General features: G+C 55.6%; 5 protein-coding genes and 1 non-coding gene across 6 annotated transcripts; 2 read left to right on the top strand and 4 right to left on the bottom strand.

Annotated features, from left to right (window-relative positions):
* Nucleotides 1-1,399: 1,399 nt before the first annotated feature.
* Nucleotides 1,400-2,827, bottom strand: GLRG_02202 (uncharacterized protein; the record flags this gene model as incomplete). Its single annotated transcript, XM_008092860.1, has 3 exons — nucleotides 1,400-1,517; nucleotides 1,736-2,071; nucleotides 2,535-2,827. 3 exons carry the CDS (start codon nucleotides 2,825-2,827, stop codon nucleotides 1,400-1,402), a joined length of 747 nt encoding a protein of 248 aa, XP_008091051.1.
* Nucleotides 2,828-5,778: 2,951 nt separating this feature from the next.
* GLRG_02201 (uncharacterized protein) lies at nucleotides 5,779-6,951 on the top strand (the record flags this gene model as incomplete). The annotated part of the gene is made up of 3 exons (XM_008092859.1): nucleotides 5,779-5,867; nucleotides 5,923-6,578; nucleotides 6,641-6,951. The coding sequence occupies 3 exons, from the start codon at nucleotides 5,779-5,781 to the stop codon at nucleotides 6,949-6,951; spliced, it is 1,056 nt and encodes a 351-aa protein (XP_008091050.1).
* Nucleotides 6,952-8,102: 1,151 nt separating this feature from the next.
* Nucleotides 8,103-8,196, top strand: GLRG_13069. The gene has a single exon. It is a non-coding gene; the product is annotated as a tRNA-Arg (tRNA).
* A 2,707-nt stretch (nucleotides 8,197-10,903) lies between these two features.
* On the bottom strand, nucleotides 10,904-12,747 carry GLRG_02200 (uncharacterized protein; the record flags this gene model as incomplete). The annotated part of the gene is made up of 2 exons (XM_008092858.1): nucleotides 10,904-12,544; nucleotides 12,610-12,747. 2 exons carry the CDS (start codon nucleotides 12,745-12,747, stop codon nucleotides 10,904-10,906), a joined length of 1,779 nt encoding a protein of 592 aa, XP_008091049.1.
* Nucleotides 12,748-13,563: 816 nt separating this feature from the next.
* On the bottom strand, nucleotides 13,564-14,082 carry GLRG_02199 (uncharacterized protein; the record flags this gene model as incomplete). Its single annotated transcript, XM_008092857.1, has 1 exon — nucleotides 13,564-14,082. The coding sequence occupies one exon, from the start codon at nucleotides 14,080-14,082 to the stop codon at nucleotides 13,564-13,566; it is 519 nt and encodes a 172-aa protein (XP_008091048.1).
* A 2,154-nt stretch (nucleotides 14,083-16,236) lies between these two features.
* On the bottom strand, nucleotides 16,237-17,798 carry GLRG_02198 (aminopeptidase I zinc metalloprotease; the record flags this gene model as incomplete). Its single annotated transcript, XM_008092856.1, has 2 exons — nucleotides 16,237-17,660; nucleotides 17,741-17,798. 2 exons carry the CDS (start codon nucleotides 17,796-17,798, stop codon nucleotides 16,237-16,239), a joined length of 1,482 nt encoding a protein of 493 aa, XP_008091047.1.
* Between the last annotated feature and the right edge of the window lie 2,019 nt (nucleotides 17,799-19,817).

Below are 19,817 nucleotides of genomic sequence, written 5' to 3'. Positions count from 1 at the left end.
TCGTCAAGGATGAACGGAAAGGAACGGGGATGAGGGGGCTGGCGAGGTGGTTAGGGAGGGGGTGTCGTGAGGGAAACGAGGCGATCAGGACGGGAGCTAGCGACGATGAACGCAGACCAACATGACACCGCTCTTTTGCCTCATCTCCCGCCCCCCCCGTGTTTACCGTACCTCTCGTGTTTCGTCCATGTTTACTGGGAGTCGCTCTGGCGGACCTCGTGTCACAGACATTGTCGGGCGCCCTTGCCCATTTTCGTAGCCAAAAGGTCCTCCCCCCGTCCGAGAAGATGCCAGCGAGACACGCGCCGTCGACGATGGGGAGGGAGAAGGGAGGGGGTGGGCAGCGGAACAGGAGAGCTCACGAAGCCCACCCGGCCCTGTCTCGCGCTTCCTGCGGTTCACGATAATATTTTTATCTTTATTTTATTTCACTTGCTGGGCGCGCTCTTGTTGTCTCCAACGAAGGACGTTGACTCATGCTCTTCCCCTATCCCTTACTTCTTCTCTATTCCTTCTCGGGGTTGGCGATGTGCACCCCGTACTATACATGGAACTGTTGCTGCATGCAGGAGGTTCGCCTCACTTTTCTTTTTTAAGGGGGGGGGGGGGTACGGGTGGCTATTGAAGAGGGGGGGAAAGAACCGCAATCCATTGTTTGTCTTGGGCACCAATGCCTCCGACGACGAGAAATAGGTTCAGTTCCGGGTTGCGTTTGCATTGCATAACGGAGGGTAGCCTCTTTGTCATATCCATCGCGGGAGACACGCACACAAGGGCGGGCACGGGTGGAGGGGCGAGAGCTTCAAGGGACGCAGCTAGTGATGTCTGACATCGCAAACATGTGCTGCAATAGTAGCAGACAGCAGAGCAGAGAAGCAGGCAGGCGAACCCGACGAACCTCAAGTCTTCTGCACACGCCCATCTGGCCACTCCATCCTTCGTTGTCGCCTATCTGCTGCATCTGCATCTGCACAACCGACGTGGCGACCCGCTCGCGTGTCATGTACTCGAACATACAAAGCAAATACGACCATGTACCGCAACCCCCCCCCCCCCCCCCCCCCTTCTTTACCCCCTCCTTCTCCTTCTCTCCCCTCCCTCTCTCTCTGTGTCTCGGTCCCGGTTTTCCCAGCTCGGAGATTTAGAGTGGTTCCCACCTACGAGCGGCCGGGGGGCTGCCGCATCGTGCAGTAGATCGGAGCCCGAGCCGCCATGTCGTCCCATCCCATGCTTGAAAGGCCAGGGAAGGGGTGAATGCGGGATACCTTTCAGGGCCCTGGGGCCTAGTCTATTCCCATTCGGCCGACATCCCCGGGACCCCCTTGGCCTCCCGGCCGTAGGCCCCCAGTTCCATGGTTCGCCGCCGTCGCCGTCGCCGCCGCTGCGTTTTCAAATCCGACTACTTGAGCGCGTACATCCGAACCGGGAACAGTTCCTTGGGAAAGCCACGTTGCAGTTCCGTCTTTATGAGGCGGAGACCCGCTTGTTCGAAGAGGGCGCGGAACTTGTCATCCACCCTGCTTTGCATCAGTATCTGTACATGCAGGTGTCTTGCATGCAAGCAAACTGCCCAGCCCTGCGGGTCGTTGGGGTGAGAGGAGGAGAGGAAGAGAGGGAGTGAGAGAAAACAAGGCAGGCAGAGCGGTAGAATCATTTCAACAGAATGGTGGTTGGAGAGGGAGGCCAGGGCAAACACCTTGGCAAGGGCGAGCGAGGGTGCCTGTGAGTTACTCACCTCGTGACGCTGCTGTCAACCTCGTCGAACAGATCGACGCCGCTAGTGCTCAGGTTCTCTTTGACGACGATGAGACCGTCATTGGGGGCAACCACTTGCTTGCAACGACGCATGTAGTCAACGAGCTGGTCGTCGGTCAGATGGCCCAGGCACCATTGGTTCCAGACAAGGTCGTATGAGGTGCCCTCGAGGGGTCTCCACTCCTCGAGGCCGATGTTAAACACAGACCCGACGCCGGGTTTCTCCCGGAGAGCAGCGGTGAACTTTGCAATGGGCTCGACGACGTCAACCTGTTGGGCTACATCGAGTAGGAAACCTTCGGTGATGCGACCGATGCTGGGGGGAGGGGGGGCTGGTGTTAGCATGGATGCATGGTACGGAGACTTGAGCCGACGAGACAGGGGTATTGAGTCGATGCAGTGTACGAATACGTATATGGGACGGTGAGAAGTCCCCAGCATCAGAGGCCAAGGCAAACCATTAGTTCGGCCCGCTCGTGCATTGTTGCGGTTATGGTGGTGGGTTAGGGGAGAGAGTGCAGAGGAGTGAGACAGGAAAAGAGGATAGGGAGTGAAGATTGAAGAAAGATGAGAGGCGGTGAGATGGATAATGAGATGGCGGTGAGGAAAGAAAAATACGGGGGGCGTGTATCGTGCTCACGATGCCAGGGCGATATATGGCAAGCCACGCGACAAGGAAGAAAACCACATGGCGCAATGTACAGGTACACCGGCCAGAATTGGACAGACAGCAAGAGGACAGAAAACAACGATGCAATGCAAACAGAACTAACACTCACCCGGCCCCGCCTTCCAGAGCGCGGCTCACCGGCCGCAGACCGCTCTTCGAGCCAATGCCCAGTTTGGCAAGAAAGTTACGCGAGCCCTGCAGGTCGACCTTGCTGATGTAGGGGAAACCGCCCAGCATGCCGTTGACATCGGCATCGACGCCCTGCCAGTAGGACCGGCCATCGGCGGCGCTGATCTTGGCGTCTGGCGGCGGTGTGGATGATGTCTGTACTGATGCTGACGCCGCCGTCGGCGCTGCGGCTGTGGCTGTGGCTGTGGCTGCCTCTCGGTTGCTGGTGGGCATTGTCATCCCTTCGGATGTGTGTGAGTGTGTGGTTGTTTGATAGGTCGGCGTGGTGATGAAGAAGAAAAAGAAGAATAAGAAGACTTGAGGAAGGTTTGTGTCACCTTGTTGAAGAACAGGTGCATTGGTTGCATTCACATACATACGATGGTGGACGGGGGAAGTGGACCGTGTACGGATAGACGGAGAAAGAACCCTCCCTCGGTTTGATGCATTGTGCTCGTTTTAGTGGGAAATGTTCGTGGGCTTAAATGAATATTCGAATGGCCTCAGCCCCCAAAAGGAAGCGATTCATCTAAGCAGTTTGCACCGCATCGCACCTACCAACTCGGGACGAGGCGAGAATTGTCGTCATCTTCATGGGAAACTAAGGTTGGAGCCAAGGTTAGAACTCGCAACTCTATCTCAGCCGTCGTCATCAGCCGTTCGTCGCCCCTTGCGCCTCCTAGAGTTATTAGCTGAAATATTCCCCGAGGTTTCTCCCTTTTTGCTTTTGTCACGATAGTCATCTGATCCTTGTGCTAACTCAATATCAGCTCTTGCAGGTGCCAAACAAGCCTTTACCACAACCCTCCATGACTTCAATACCAGCGAAGGGTCTCCGGAGCGTGCCTTTCTGATATATTCCATCTTGCATTATGGCACTGATCGTGTCCGAACCAGCCTGCTGCTAATATCCTACTATTAGTCATCTTCTCTGCATGATCTGGTCCCTTATGCGCGTAATAGTCAAGACGAGGGAGGCATGTTGGAATCCTCAACATGATGACACCATCACTCCTTCTTGATCATCTGCATCCTCTAAACTTTTGGGAATTGGCTAGTTGGCTTCGTTTTCCCCTCTGGAAGCCTTCTACGGCAAGACGAGAACTGTTTAACAATCGCCATTGATCAACGTCACTGCCTCCAGATGCGTCGGACCGCACCAATCTATTGACATCGATATGGTGGGAAGTGTCTCACTAAGCGGTCTCAGTTACGAGATGAAACGGTCCTCCCAGAAAGGACGTCGAGACGGAGAACCGCTTATCTCCCAGACGACCGTTGGAGACGATCTCGAGGGAACACGCCACTGTGACGCGAAGCCTTTCACGTTACATCTCGCAGCCCGGGCAAGGCTTGTCCATTGACGAAGACCTGGGAACCGGAACTTCCATACATGATCTGATAGGCCGCACTGTGGCCTGTGTCTCGGGTTTGTAGCTGGTCCTCCAAATACCAACCAATCTACGATTGGGGCCAGGAATCCGGGGGTGCGTGCCAAGAGCCGTAACCAACTTGCAACCGATATACGACACCAAGTACTTGGAACATGAGATCCTCCGATTCATGGATGGTCTTGTTTCCTTATTTGTAAGGCGTACCCTGGACGGCTCGGACGTTGCCGGTGCCTCGTCTGGATCTTTTGACCTTAACAATCATGCGATGCTTGAGGCAACACAGCCCACCTCCGAGGTGTGTTGTGGTGCATTCTAGACAGCTTGGCAATGGAGGCATTTCAGCTGAACGCAACGCCGTTACTTGCTGTTCCTCTCCTACACACCACCGCGTTTGCGATACGAGTTGGGGGTCCGAACGTCAGAGGTGCAGAACCTCTTGGCTTCCTGCGGGGGACGGAGGCTGCTAATCGCGCAAGGAAGACACCCTGAATGATACTCAGCTTGCCAGCGCATCGGTCGTTCGTTCGGTTCTCGGCAGACCTCGTGGCTGTGCCTGCTATCCCGGATTGATAGATGCCCGCCTCTCAAGAACCGCATCATCAAATGATTGGCCGACGACGGCATGGACCAGCCGTACTAGCTGCATATGTCGATTCTCCTTTGCAACAAAAAGTAGAAATCGAACCCCTCTCAGTTTCGAGAATAACACCGGTGCTGACTTAATTGCATGGATGCAAGCTGCCAAATCTACCAATGTATGCCTTCGGCATCCGTCACTCTACCCTAGCTATTTGTCAGTCGCACATACAGCATTTTACGAAGTGTATGCTATCCAGGAGGTATCACCTTGTCCCGCCTATCAAATCTCGTCATTTTCTGTTTGAGTCGCCGACAACCATGCGATGAGCAATGCTGGGAGGGTGATGGGCAATGCTTGGGGTGCAATGGAAACTGCCGAGAGGGTGATGAACAAGACTGGACGACACGATCTAGTGTGTGATGGTTAGACCTCCTTCGCCTCTTTTGCCATGTCTCGCAGCACTGGCCCAGTCTGCAGGCACGTCGAAAAGCTTATTGCCTTCAAACGTGAAAACGCGGCTAGGGGTGGCAGGGGCACGAGCCAGGTCGATCACCCGTACCCAAGGCTAATTCTATGGGGTTCCCTCAAGATTCCCGTTCGCTTATTCTGGATACCACCACGACTAGCTACGTAGTAGATGAGGCGGCGACCTTGCTGTTTCGAATCAGGCATGAACAACGCTGCACAGCGTGTGGTTGTGAGAGGACCTTGGCGCGCGGCATGATACAAGCAGGGTGAGAGGCTAACGACATCGGACAATGGGACAGAGTTTCGGACATGGGACGACAATGGACCGAGTCCCGAAGTGACTCTCTGCTGTAGCCTGACCTCAACACGACTACTATCTTGAAGGCGAAGAAGGTGGGAATATCAATAACCGCTTTCTGATGTTTTGGGTGGGAGGCTCTGCGCCCAGCACACTGATATCTATCTTGCTAGACTGGTTTCAGAGTTGGTTGGCCACGCTGCCTTAACATGTTCGCCCTTGGTCCGATCACCACCCTATTCAGGTCTATGTTTGGAACCAGAATGAAGCGAGTACATAAAGATACGTCTGCTGCCTCTTTTACGGGGTGGGTTTTGATTTGTTCGACAGAAGGCCTGACGGAATCTAATTTAACACAGACATTCTCTCAGATACGCTTACTCAGACTCAGCCCGATAGATACAACAAATACTTACTCAATTTCGGTTCACTTCAGTCCATCAAAATGAAGCTCCTCACACTCGGCATCGTCCTGGCTTCGACCATTGTTAGCGTCAGCAGTCTTCCGACTGATACTGACAGCAGGGCTGTCGGGTACGTTCACACCAAGCTTACCATAAACCGAGTCGGCTCGTTAACCCCTTCACAGCTTCCAAAACAACCATGACCAGCAATTGGAGGATCGTGAAGAGCGCAAGGGTGTTCGCGACATCTTCGTTCCCTCCTTTGCCGGCGTCGATACCACTACTGGCGTGCTCGCGGACCACCAGAGAGGCGATGGCGCAGTTCCCCTCCGTGCCCGGCAGCTCCTGAAGAAAAACGCCAAGGGAAAGGCTGCCGGGGGCAAAGCAGCTCAGGGAAAGGCTGCCCGGGGGAAGGCTGCCGGGGGCAAAGCAGCTCAGGGAAAGGCTGCCCGGGGGAAGGCTGCCGGGGGCAAAGCAGCTCAGGGAAAGGCCGCTAAGGGCAAGGCCGCAGCTCCCGCAAAGGCCAAGGGCAAGGCCGCCACTCCCGCCAACGGTGCTGCTAAGAAGAAGGCCGCCGCTCCCGCCACACCAGCTGCTGGCGGTGCTGCCAAGGGCAAGGGTGCTGCCGGCGCTGCTCCCGCTGCCGGCGGTGCTGCCAAGGGCAAGGGAACCAACCCGCCTGCTGCCGCTCCTCCCGCTGGCGGTGCCCCTGCTGGCGGTGCTGCTAAGGGCAAAGGAACCAACCCACCTGCTGCCGCTCCTCCCGCTGGCGGTGCCCCTGCTGGCGGTGCTGCTAAGGGCAAAGGAACCAACCCACCTGCTGCCGCTCCTCCAGCTGGCGGTGCTGATAAGGACAAGGGAGTTAATCCGCCAGCTGCCGCTCCTCCGGCTGCCGCCCTCCAGCTGCCGCTCCTCCAGTTGCCGCCCCTCCGGCTGCCGCCCCTCCGGCTGCTGCTCCTCCAGTTGCCGCTCCTCCAGTTGCCGCCCCTCCGGCTGCCGCCCCTCCGGTTGCTGCTCCTCCGGCTGCTGCTCCCCCGGCCGTGGTTCCTGCTATCATCCCTCCTGCTGCTGCTCCTCCGGCTGCTGCTCCTCCTCCGGCTACCGCTGCCTCCCCTGCGGCTCCCAACACTGCCAAGGTCCCCCTCAAGCCTGCGGAGCCAGCCGCCCGCCCCGCCCCTGTGGCACCTGCGCCGCCCGCACGCAACGCCGACTAATTTGTCAGTGGCCAGCCATGGAGGGGCTTAATGGGTAGATAAACCGGCACGGGTGCTTGTTGGCTTGCCCGAATCACGATGTTTACGACTATGCGTTTTTATAAAGGCTTGCAACCGCGACTTACGGCGATGAAAATCAGCTTGACCGCTGGGCAGACCGCTTACAACCGCTCTTTGCTTTGCCTTGGGGGAGTGTCGATGTACTGTATATACATAGCCACCAATGGTATATCCCACTCGCGACGAACAATCCTGTGCGTTGCAAAGCTGGATTTGACATGACGTTGCTAGTTGTCTGTCGGTCAATTTCAGATATCGAATGTAGTTGTGATACAGATGTCTTGGCGTTATGATGTCGTGTAGTAGTCACTACGACGACGTAAGCAGTAAGGGTCTCCCGTCCTTTGCGAGTCTTACGTTTCATGGGTTGACCCATGGAAGAAACATGTTTCACTGATGTTCCTGCACCACACTACCTGCTCACGGACATGCATGCAGGTCATCATATCTATACCGCAGGTACCGTGGTACTTTGGCCTCGTCCCAACTCCGTTCATCTGTCACCCGGAGCCAGACTTGGTGTGGAGGAGAGCGGCCCATCTCTCCGGATAACCTGGTCGGCGGCCAGGATACAGCCCTCTCTGATGAATGGAAGGGGGGGATCCGGAATGGCCCGGTTTACTCATGATCGGTTGGGTGAAGTCAGTTAAACACTAGTTGTTGGTCAACTTGGCCGCTTGAAACCGGTCGGGTATTCGTCTTTGTTGCTCGTAACCGCTCGCCCGGAGGCAGCTTGCTCGTACGGACTTGACCCCCCTGCAGCAGTTCAGACTTGTCCGAGGGCTCCGGGCATGGACAAGCCAATGAGAAGCTCGAGACGGCTATTTCAACCCCTTGTCTGAGCGTATGGACCATCAATGCAGTCAATCCACTTTTTTCTCTTTTGCCGCCTGCTCCTCTCCTTTCAGCCTAACCCCATCCGACCCACCAAATTGGCTCTGGCTCTCTCCGTCACGTCCCTCGCGCAGGGAAGAAAATTTCGTCGCCGACCACCTGCAACCCCACGTATCCAAGGGCTAAGAGCAAATTCTGCTCGGCGAGTCCTCAAGCAGCGGGATCCCATCCCGTTGGCTCTCAACGAGCTTGATAATGGCCGGTTGGCCCAATGGCAAGGCGTCTGACTACGATTCCGTCAAAAAGATTCGTGTAATCAGGAGATTCTGGGTTCGACCCCCAGGCTGGTCAAAATCTTTTTGTCTCATTCACCCAGACCAACAGACGAATGGGTGGCACGGGGGCGGGGCTCTTTCATCTCGTCCCTTTTAGTTTTATCCTGCTTCTTTCTTTTTTTGTTCTTTTGCTCTGGTGTGTATGCAACGCAAACCGTCCCAGCTTGGATTAGAAGTAAGACGAGGAAGTTGTTCGCTTGCAAATCACGCATGGCTCTCTATCCATACCCTCCGTCGGTCTTCGTCGTTCCTTTGCTGGTTTCCAGCGACGGAATAATGCAATAGCCTCGAGACCGGTAGGCGCGGAAGAAGCTTGTTAGTCTCGGCTAAGCATAACCGATGACAGAACTCAGCGCGGGACTAGTGGGAAGTGTATTTCTGTGATAGTTTTTTTTACCGGTTCTTTATATACCGGTACCATGGGTTCATTCATTCAGGCTTTCCATGCCAGCTAGCTGTACCACGGTCAACCTCATCTTCCGCAATGTAGCCAGTCATTCTGGCTGAATGTTGATGGCCACTGGCCGAGGTTGGATGTCTCCCCGTGCTAGACCGAAACGACTTCATCTAGTAAGGGATTCCCCTCGTGATACGAGCCTCGGACTCCGGGGGGGGGGAGGTGACGACCACTCTTCGTCTCAGGTCCCGTCCAGAAAACCTCCCTTTTGCCACCCGTCGATTGCAGGGGTCCCTCGCCATGGCCCGGACCAAACTTTCGTACCTGACCCTAAAGGCATTACTCGTGTGCTGGGCAGTCCCTGTTCCGGCCGTACAGCTAATCGTCCCAAAAAACGTGGCGACCACAACCCCGGAACGCCCCCATTGCGTTGACCCATGCAATACGCTTTCCTATCGCTTACCGGGGCTCATCTCAAACCATGTGTATTCTTATAGCGCGAAGACAGCGTCGAAGACAAGGCGTGCTTCGGATTGTTACCTCTTCTTCGGAGACGTTCTGAGAAGGGCAGGGGAAAGGCATCACGGGATAGCTGACGACCACCTGCCGCTCGAGCTCCTATGATGGCGTATCTGGTTCCAAACACACACACACGGCATCATGCTCTGATCATACTCAATGCATAGATAGCCTCGAAAGCGGTCAGAGGACCTCACGGCGCCCTTGGCGTTAAGAACAAAACATATCCCCTGAAATGAGAAGAGAGGAGATGTGCGGAAACGCGTGTTGATTCGATGACGAACGCCGCAGAGCCGGTGTGTCTCCTATAAATCATTGATATAATTTGTCGTATAGTTGGCGGGAAAATCTTCTGGATTACCTGCAATACAGTCCAACTAGTGACAATAAGGAATGGTGCATAATTCATAGAATCAGTATGGATAGCTAACGATAGGAACTGGAAAGCTTCATTCTTGATAACCCAACCCCCCACCTCCGGATACTACACGTCACGAGCCCGGAAGGCGATAAGATAAGCATTTATTTACCATAGGCGAACTGTGCCCTGGGCCCTGAATGAATGCCGTGTTTCAAAGAAATCCTCCGATTGGCTTATAACCCTTGGACATGGGTGACCCTGGTAGTGGTACCTTCCTACCAAGATCTTGTTTTCTCCTTCCTCGGCGACCTCCCCGACTGGTCCTGTTGTCTTGTCCCGAGCTTTATGCCATTCTCTTCCAAGAGGGGAGGGGTTTTCCCTCGTGTGCCCATCACCAAACGACTGTGCGGCATACACATACATTGGCCTCGTTCTCTTGGGATTGTGGCATGTCTGGTTCCAAAAAGAAACCCCTTTTCTCCCGAGAGAAATCCCTTGTGGCATCTAATGTTCCCCGTCACCACCGGCTGACTGATCAACCCTTCAGCATCATCTCACTTCATTGTTACCACGCTTCGAGAAAACCGCCCGGGTTGGTTCAGTGTGCCTCGAATTGGCCTTTGCAATATCTTGAAGGATCGCCATCGGCAGTCTCCGGATCCACCCCTTTGCCGCGCCCCTTTCGAGGCATAGATTCAGACAATCAGTCGCTGACGAGGACTGTATACAAGAATCCCGGTATCAGTGCCATAAACCCTGCATTCGAATAGCCGACGATGCCAGAAAGTTTCCCGCCTTCCTGTTGCGGAATTTGCCAGTTGGGGTCACTTCTCGTCAAACCATGGAGCCATCTCGGGGATGGCGTCAAACTGTCGGCTGGTGCACCTCACCTGCAGTCGTGAGCTACTGCAGGGTGTAAGCCCGTCTTGAGCAGAATGTGACTTTGTTCCAGTGCCGTTGACCTTCTTGATCACCTGGGGGCCTGTTGTGCTCCGTGAGGGAGCAACCGGTTGGGTTAGACTGACGCGATCGAAAGCTGCCAGGACCAGGAATACCGTCTCTAGAACTCCAGCTCTTGCTTTTGTGGGACGGCATCGGGGGGTTAAGAATGTCAAGACCGACAGTCACCCCGGCACAAGCCGACGGATAATGACCAAGTAGCAAGCTTCATGAAGCTTGACCCGGTCCGCCTACCACGACGCGCCGGCGGCGGATGTAGCATCAGCGTCAGGAGAAATCAATGAAAGAACGATGACGGAGTGCTTCATGTTCCCCATCGGCATCACTTTTCAATCGTGTATATTCCAAAGTTTCTTTATTATGCTCAGTGAATCGTACACGGTCGTGATCAAAATCGTATACGCCCGTCCCCGGGCACCGCCATCAACGACACGTCCGTGAACACGTTGAAATCCATAGACCAACCCCCTGCACCCAAAGCCACTCCTAACCGCCCACTGCGCGGCCAACAGCGCCGGCGATTTCCCCAAAGAGAACGCCCTTAAAGACGCTCTCGCCCATGTTCTGCGTCCAGTATCCGGCCTTGGACAGCTTCTCCTTCCAAAGCTTCTTCTGCTGCGGCGCGAGGTTCTCCCAGCTGACGGCGGGCCCGGGCTCCTTCTCGTCGTGAATGGCGGCCTGGAATTTCGGCACGGGGTCCTCTTCGATGTGTGTGGGGCTGACGAGTTCCTCACGAAGGACGATTGAGGCACCCTGGAGGTCGACGTCGCGGGCGTCGCCGATGAGCGACGTGATAAAGTCGTTGGGCATGTTGGCGACGGCGCCGCGGCTGGGAAGGATGCGCGGGGGCACGGCACCGTTAATTTCCAGTGTGATCTGAACGAGGATGGCAAGTAGTAAGACGAGGAAAGCCACGACCGAAAGCCGCGATTTCGTAAGCTTGCGTGGCTGCAGGGCGACGGCATACCGCTGCGGACGGGGCGGGCCGCCCTTGCGGATAGGGACGTCCCTGTCGGTGAACTTTTTGAGGAGGATCGAGTGCACGACGACGGTGTTCTTCATCGATATGCTCGCCAGCTTGACGTACTGGGGGCGCGCTGTGGTCTTGGGCGGAACGTAGACGGACAGGGCGACGTTGGTAATCTGCAGAGGGTGAACCTCCTTCAGGGTCGTGAGGAGATCAAAGTCGACCAGCAGGTCAATGCTCGAATGCGCCCTATGTTCGAGCGTAAAGAGCGATATCGACCGGTCCTGGCCGACCGCGGCGACGAGAAACTGCGCATTACCAATCTTACCGCCCGGGGTCGAGGGCGGGCTCAGGTTGCGCGCGGCGATGGTGGTGATTTGGTTCACCGAGCGAGGCAGCTTTGCCGATGCCGATAGCCGTCCCATCTCGCCCACCTTGGTGGGCAGTCGGATGCCCAACAAGAGAGAGCCAGCCCGCTTGGGGATGTTAGTGCCCGCCAAGATGAAGCCTGGCGAGAGGAAACGGATCGACCGGAATGTGGGCCAGGCACCGGTGCCGTCCTCGCTGATAGTGTAGGCGAGATGAGGGCCGTCGACTTCAGACTTTGTAACCTTGATGATGAAGAGTTCGCGCTCGTCGCAGTAGGCAACTTGAAATTCATCCTCCCCGGTCTGGACGACGTCGATGTCCATAGGCTCCTTTGTAAGGTCCAGCCTTCCCCTGACCTTGGGTGCAGCAGCGCTCGCGGGCGAGACCTCGAACAACGCAATCTGTGACTCTTTAGCCAGGCCGGTCGCCACGGCGCCGAGCTGGGGCTTCTCGCCATATGGCGCAGAAAGCCGCAGGACTCGCTGGTAGGCGTCTTTATCGATTTCGTTATGTTCGAAGAGGGCGGTGCGCGCAAGCTCAGCGACAGCCACGCCGGGCGCAGTGGGGCCGGAGGAGCCGCGCACTTTGCTCTGCTCAACACCGAAGACCCGGAAGTGCTCGTTCTTGCCCTTCTCGACGTCGGCGGGGCTCGAATTGATGCCGGCGTAGACGTAGCTCGTCCGGCCCTTCTTGGGACCGACAGCCAGAGTCATGACGCTATCCTCGTTGCGGCTGAGGTCGGCCTCGCCGCTTATGCGCAACTCGTCCTTGGTCGAAGCGTCGATCACTGTCTGTCGCGCGGGAGAGGTATCAGTCGCACGTCGAGCAAGAGGTGGGGAGGAGGGGATCAGCGTACAATCTTGTTGGCGACGCCGCTTCTGTTGGCGCCGCCGCCGCCGCCAACGAGGAGGCGGGTTGCATCCTGGGGGTCAAACTCGCAGGCGTAGGGGAGGTAATCGAGGGTGATCTTCGCAGACTCGAAAGGGGGTGCCATGTTTGGCGAAGCTGAGGGGGCCCTGCGGTTATCTGGGATTCGGTCTGGGATTCGAAAAAAGGAATTGTTTGTCAAGTACCCGTGCGGTCTGTCAAAGAAACATGGTTGTCAGAAGTTTAGGTGCACAACGTGGAAAAAAGGCGCCGTGATTCTGGAGAATGATGACGTTGGGGCGCGGTTGAAAGGGAAAAATCGAGTTGGCCAGATATCCTTTGCGGAGTTTATGGGGGCAAGCTTCCTCCAGGGATAAGCACCTTTCCACGTGTTAGCGTTAGTGCTAGTGCTATTGTTGGGAAGCTCAGCGGGAGCACCAGGACAGCAGTGCTGTCAGCTCTGGCAAGCGAGGTTCGTCGGCTGCAGACATCCCTGTCCTCCTCCATCACTGCATCAGTGCATTGGCAATCTCCCCCCATAGTTCCCAGTCTTTGTCTCCCCGCCCCAGGAACAGCTGATCGGATCGACAGGCATGCGACCCCGTTCCAGCAGCATGTAACGGTAGTCTATCATCCGATTGTCAACGACAGCAAACAATAGATGGTGCGAAAGAAAGAAAGCATTCATCTTGCTTCACCAATCAACTTTGGTACCAGAAAATCCGATTTCCGATCGTAACTATCATGGCCAAAAGCAGACGCTGGTTGCTGCCTCCCCAAACTTGGGTAGAATACGCTGTCCCCATTTCCATGCCGAAACGCCATGTACCCTCACCGGTAAGATGTGTTGATACCATATGCCCATCGATCCCCATTTGAATCCACCACTTGGTCAAGACTTTTTGGTCTTATTATGCAAATGATTATAACCCCTATTCTTCTTTTATTGGCCTGTGTAGAACTGGTACAGGCCGTGGGGCGGCAAGCCCAGCGCATCAGCCTCGCTGTGAAATTGCATGTTGCCCAATTTGTTCGACTCCAGTGGACGGATGGTCTTGACGTCAGGTGAAGACGACTCCGGTTCCCGACGGGTCTGTGACTGCAGAGCCTGTTGGGCCCGCCGAGTCTGCTGAGACTCGGGATGTTGGTGCTGGGATTCGAAGGACTGCTGCTCGTGCAGAGAGACCCGAGGCTCAGATATATAGCCTCGGGCTTCAACTTCGGTCTGGAGTCGAGTCTCCTCTTCTTCCTGCAAATATCGTTCTCGGCGAGCTCGAGCGGCCTGACGCCTCTTCTTGCCCATCTCGTTGCAATCGTGGCACACCTGATCCCTGAGAGGCGTGTACTGGGGCTCTTGACGATAGATGCATACGGACTCGTGTGCACCCTTCCACTTGAGGCAGCAGTAAGTGACACACTCCATGTGGCCACACGAGTAGGTGTAAAAGACGTTTTGGCACATCCTTGACGCTGATGTCTGCTTCTACAAAATGTAAGCATGCGAGAATCACTGGTATGTGACAGATCAACAGAAGGGGTTTACCTTTGTTCTTCTTCTTTTTCTTTAAGTGCAGTTTTGTAGATCCCGGGTATGTCTGATATATAAACCTTGAAAAACTGCTCTGTGTCAGATCGTGCTCAAAGTCAGCCGTTGGAGTCGACCAGTTCGATGTGGCAAGGGGTACCGAGCTGAATATTAAGGATATGTTTGACTTGTCTAGAGTACTGTTGTAATAATATGGCTTGTTGGGTTCGATCCGATATAAACGAATATATTATGAATCAGGAGACAAGGGTGGTCGTCTTTAGGCCTTGATAAAAGGAGTTTGTGGCGGCGAGGGTTCGTTTGCAGAGTTGAGCCCAAGAAGGAAGGATGTTTTACCTGAAACTGCGGAAAGGGCTCGGTATTGTCCTAGCTGAGATCGGGGTCTATCCCGTGGGGTGATACTTCTTCCCGAAAGTACTAGAATTCCCCAGGTTTGACAATTTACAGGAATGGTATATGACTGTGGTCGAGTTCTATGGTAAGGTAGCTGGGTGTGCTTGAGGAGTGTCAGATCAGAATGTATAAGTAACGAGTGATGATTTCAAGACCTAGCAAATGAGGAATCATGGGTCAAGATGCTATCCTAAAGTTGATGGGAGGAAGGGGTGCACCAATGAGCAACTCACTTGATTTTTTACTCTGCTGCGCGACTTGCTGCGTTGTAGTGTATGAGTGCCACCGAAGAAAGCAGGAGTCAGAAGCAAGGCGTGTGAATGTCGTGAGGGGTGTGGCTCTTGGGTGAATCAATGCCTTCTTGCTGGAGAATGGGTCAGCAGGGGCATTGCGTTACCGAGGAAGAATTACTGTCAGGATGCACGAGAGGGACTGGACCTTGGTTCCTGCCAAGGGGTAGGCAACGAGAACCAAAGAAGATGCTTGCTCGTTGTTTTCGACGTAGCTGTTCTCTGTGCTGCAGCCAATGTCAGTGTTTTCAAATACTTCGGTTTGTGTGCTCTCCGTGATTGTTGTGTGCGAAAAAGTTATCGAGGAAGAAAAGTCCAGGGACAAGGACTCGAATGAAATGGAAGGGTTGTGTTTTCAGGTATCAAGTACTCTCGTATCGGAGATAGGTTTGCTTGAGACGGAGAACTCAAGTAAGCCTTGGTGCCAAGGTGTATGTAGGGCCTAGGCTCGTGGGGTTGAGATCGGAGACAGTGTTGTGATGGCGGTTGAGTAGTAGTTGGGAAGGTGATTTGCCATAGAGATAGCCCCGGGATGGAGGCGGACGCACCTAGACGGAAAGACGGGTGGAAACGACTGAATTACCGGCGGTTGTGACTTCTTCTTGGGGCAGTAGCTTGTCCTAAGGCCGAGATCGAGGTAGAACCAGGCTGAAGCCGTCCAGATTGGTGGCAGGGCTGACGATGAGAAAATGCTCGATAACAGAGGTCCTAGGCCAGTACCTTCATCGGCGGTAGTCGTAAGTATGCGGGAGGATTGTCGGGTAAGCGCCTGGTTCTCCGTGACGGAAGGGTAGCGAGTTTGGCTACTGAAGTCCAGTTACTCAAGATCAGGGTCTGATATTGGGGATGTAACCAGAATGGCAGGAAAAAACCGAAAGCTGTCTTCAGAAGGGCTCTTCCCATGGGTGAAAGAATTGAAGAGGGGCTCCTGCGCGGAGTGTCGTCGTCGAAATTGATATAGAGCTGGCGCACCTTCTGTCACCGGATGACAGAAGGGAGGAAGGAGCGGGCGACACGGCGCTTTATGGTTCAGGATGGTAGGTTTTCTCGAAGAACCTCGGCTGCTCTTCAGAAATCTCAAACTGCAACACAAAGTGATACTATCTCCCGAAGTTAAAATCAACACTTGGGCACCTCATCCGTATCAAATCCATACTAAACACGTCCCGCGGGGGACGGAATTTCTTCAGCGGTTCGGGATTATCAAGCCGTATAATGACATGCAACTGACGTTGTCGCTACACCAAGCATCAAACCTAGACGGTGGAATGAACAACGTCAAATTGTATTCTCATCAGCTTGCTGCTACAGTGCCGCAACATCTACACAGAAGGCCTCACTCCAGCCCCAAACACCCACACACTCTCCGTTCCCTCTCCTCTGCTCCCTAATCCACGAGAATCTTCTCCTCCAGTTCGCCAAACCGCTCGTAGAAGCTCTCAAACAACTTGATTGCGTGCTCGACGTCGGCACTGCCGCCCGTCTCGCGGATCGAATGCATGCTCAGCTGGGGGTTGCCCAGGTCCAGCGTCCGGACGCCGAGCTTGGCGCTGAGCATGGGACCGATGGTGCTGCCGCAGGGCGAGTCGTTGCGCACGACGAACAGCTGCAGCGGCACGCCGGCGAGACGCGCGCACTCCTGCAGCAGCACGATGCCCGGGGAGTTGGTCGCGTACCGCTGGTTCGCGTTGACCTTGATGACGGTGCCGCCATTCATGGCCGGCTGGTGGCTCGACTCGTACTTGCCGGCGTAGTTGGGGTGCACCGAGTGCGCCATGTCGGCGGACACGAGGAAGGAGCGCGAGAGCGTCTGCTCGTAGGCCGTCGATTCGTAGTCGCCGTCGTGGGAGACGGCCACGTAGGATCCGTCCGACGCCGTGTCGCGGCTGCCCGGCAGCGAGGCGAGGCGGCGGAGGACGGCGGGGAGGAGGTTCGAGTTGGCGCCGTGGGCCGAGGTGGAGCCGATCTCCTCGTGGTCGAAGCAGGTGACGAGACGGATCGTCGTCTCGTTTTCAAGGACGTCGGGCTCGCGGACCGAGGCGATGAGGCCCTCGATGGAGCAGTACGTCATGTTGAGGTTGTCGAGGCGGGCCGAGAAGATGAACTCGTCGTTGAGGCCGCCCAGGCACGACTTCTGCACATCGTAAAGGACCAGCTCGAAGTCGATGACGGCCTCGGGCTCAACGTCGGCGTGGGACGCGATGACGTCGAGGATATGAGGATGGTGGCGCTCCGTCATGGCCTTGAGAGGCTTGAAGTCCTCTTCCTCGGCGTCGTCGGCGCCGGGCTGCTGTGCCGGGGCGCCCTTGTTCAGCTCGGCGGTGGCCAGGCCGGCGATGGGGAACAGCTCGTTCTCCTTGTTCGGGTCGAAGGTGGAGCTCCGGTCGAGGTGGATGGCCAGGGTGGGGATGCGCAGCAGCGGCTTGTCGACCTTGATCAGCTTCTGGACAAAGTTGCCGTCGGCGTCCTTGACGAGCACGCGGCCGGCGATGCTGAGGTCGCGGTCGAACCAGCTGTGCCAGATGCCGCCGCCGTAGGTCTCGACGCCGACCTGCAAGAAGCCGACGTTGCTCTTCCTGGAGACGGGCTTGATGCGAAGGGTCGGGGAGTCGGTGTGGGCGCCGATCATGGCGACCGGGTTGCCGGGCTTCCACTTCTTGCCGATGGCGAAGGCGACGATGGACGAGCCATTGCGGGTGAGGTAGTACTTGCCGCCGGGGCGCAGCGCCGAGTTCCAGGAATCGCGTTCCTTGATCTTTGAGAAGCCGGCCTTCTCGAGACGGGCGGCGGCGGTAGCGCAGGCGTGGTAGGCTGGTGGTGGTGGCGAAGAGAGCGCGTTAGTTAGGGGACAGTCTTGTATTGCTTCTTCTTGGGTCGCTGCGAAGACTCACGCGTAGGAGAAGCGTTGACGAAGTCGACAAAGTCGAGGGCAGCTGCCGGAGGAGCCATTGTGCGGGGCGAGTTCGAGAATCGAGCGTGGGAATGGAGGGGTCGAAGGACGGTGAGGGATGCAATGGCGGGGTTCTTGTTCGGTTTGGCAATGTTTCGGCACAAGAATGCAGTGGCCGATAGCATTTACAGGTAGGTCGTAGATATGCTTGTTGCTTGACGGCAGGCAAGCAGGCAGGCAGGCAGGCAGGCAGGCAGGCAGGCAAGCAGGCCAATGATCAGTATGTTCGTGATGGATCTTTTTCTCGGGATCTTCCCAGGTTGTCATGAGGGCAGCTTTCGGCCGCAGTGCTTTCGTTATTGCGTGTCGTCAAAGGCAACCCCGACATTGATCCGGCGCCGAAGCTGGGGTTGTCTCTCTCACCTGCCCAAAATTACAGAGGGTGGAGTGTGGACTGCGAGCCCTGGCTCTGGTCGCTCTGGCGGCGTCGTACACTAACTACGTAAGCACGTAAGTACTTAGTACACTAGGATCAGGTCTTGCAGAACCACCCACAGCCAGAACCCGTCCGGTACGTACCTGCATACCTCGGATGGCGCCCCCCTCCAACGCTGGTGGGGGGTATTGGCATTGGTATTAGTGTGACCATTCCGAGTCTGTAGTGCGTACTAGGCACCGAGGGTACCGGTAGTGTACTCCGTACGGAGTAGTTTACAACCAAGTCCACGATGGATGACCAAGGCACAATCAAGACGAGACAAGGCAAGGCAACGCAAGGCAACGCAAGGCGTCTTCCGAGTGTCGGTGACATCCTGCTCACTACCTTCATCACCGGAAAACTCACTCTATCTACTGATACTCCACAGAGGCAGACGGACGGATTGCGCTCGGATAAATGTTACCAATAAGACTCAATGCTGGTCTCCACCGCGGCTCTCTCCCTCCCAAGGCCCCCCCTTCCTAACCAGAGTTCTCCCCCAATATATCTGGGGGCAAATCCGACCTAGTGTAGAGGCAAATCCGACTCAGCAGCTCCCGTTGTTCTTGGCTCGGCTGCCGTGTCTTGTTCGTCGGCGGACCGCCTCGCCCATCGACTTCACCACCCGTGGGGCTCGCTCGATCCTCATTGGGAAGGGAATTGCACCTTCTCCCCTGGCTGGCTGACTGGTAAGCGACCAGGACGAGACGATGAGTAGAAAAAAAGAAAGAAAGTGGGAGAGAGTGAGAGAGGAGGAGACAAGCAAGAAACATGACAAAACAAGGCACACACGTACAAGTGGCGGCAAAGTCGACGAGACCCAACCCATGTCGACCTGGCGTTGTTGCAGCACGACAGATACGGAATGACCCCCCCCCCCCTCCCCAGCTCTGCAGATCACAGGGGTTTCCTGAATGTACCCACCCACATGTACTACTGGCCATGTACTTTGTATACCTAGTGTGTGTGTGAAAACTACCTGTAGGTGGGTAGTCTGGAGGTATAACTAAACATGCCTTCGCATTACCGACTGTGGGCGGGCGGCGACATCCATTAACCAAACTCCATGTCCTTCGTCTCTCACCCTCCTTTTCATCTTGTCAGCCTGTAAGATTGTTTGATCAAGAAGGAAGAGGAAATCGACAGCTTGGAGACGAAAGAAACAGAGAAACATAGGAAAAGAGAGAGAGAGAGAGAGAGAGAGAGAGAGAGAGAGAGAGAGAGAGAGAGAGGAGGAGGAGGGGTTTGGCAGTAGAGCCGGCATGCAAACTTCGGATGCTCATAGCGCATATGGTGAAACTGTCCCTATCCCCCTCCACCACCATCTCCCAAGAAGCAGACCTGGAGCCCCCCCCCCTTGGGGCTCCGTACCAGACTCTACCAGTTGAGAAGAGCCAAGCTTATTGGCGTGACTCCAAAAGCCATCTTCAACCTAGGGATGCCCTGCAGGTCTCGTCTGTGCGCTCCGCACCTCACCTTCCTTCTCCAGTCTCTACTCAGACTCCCCCCCCCCACTCCATAGCAACATGCTAAGGCCCGACGGCGTACACGTATGTACGGATACAGCTATGTGTGTGTGTATATGTGTGTGTGTGCTGTT

The sequence above is a fragment of the Colletotrichum graminicola genome, assembly GCF_000149035.1.
Source record: "Colletotrichum graminicola M1.001 genomic scaffold supercont1.6, whole genome shotgun sequence".
NCBI lineage: Eukaryota > Fungi > Ascomycota > Sordariomycetes > Glomerellales > Glomerellaceae > Colletotrichum > Colletotrichum graminicola.
This window is presented reverse-complemented; position numbering and strand designations above follow the sequence as displayed.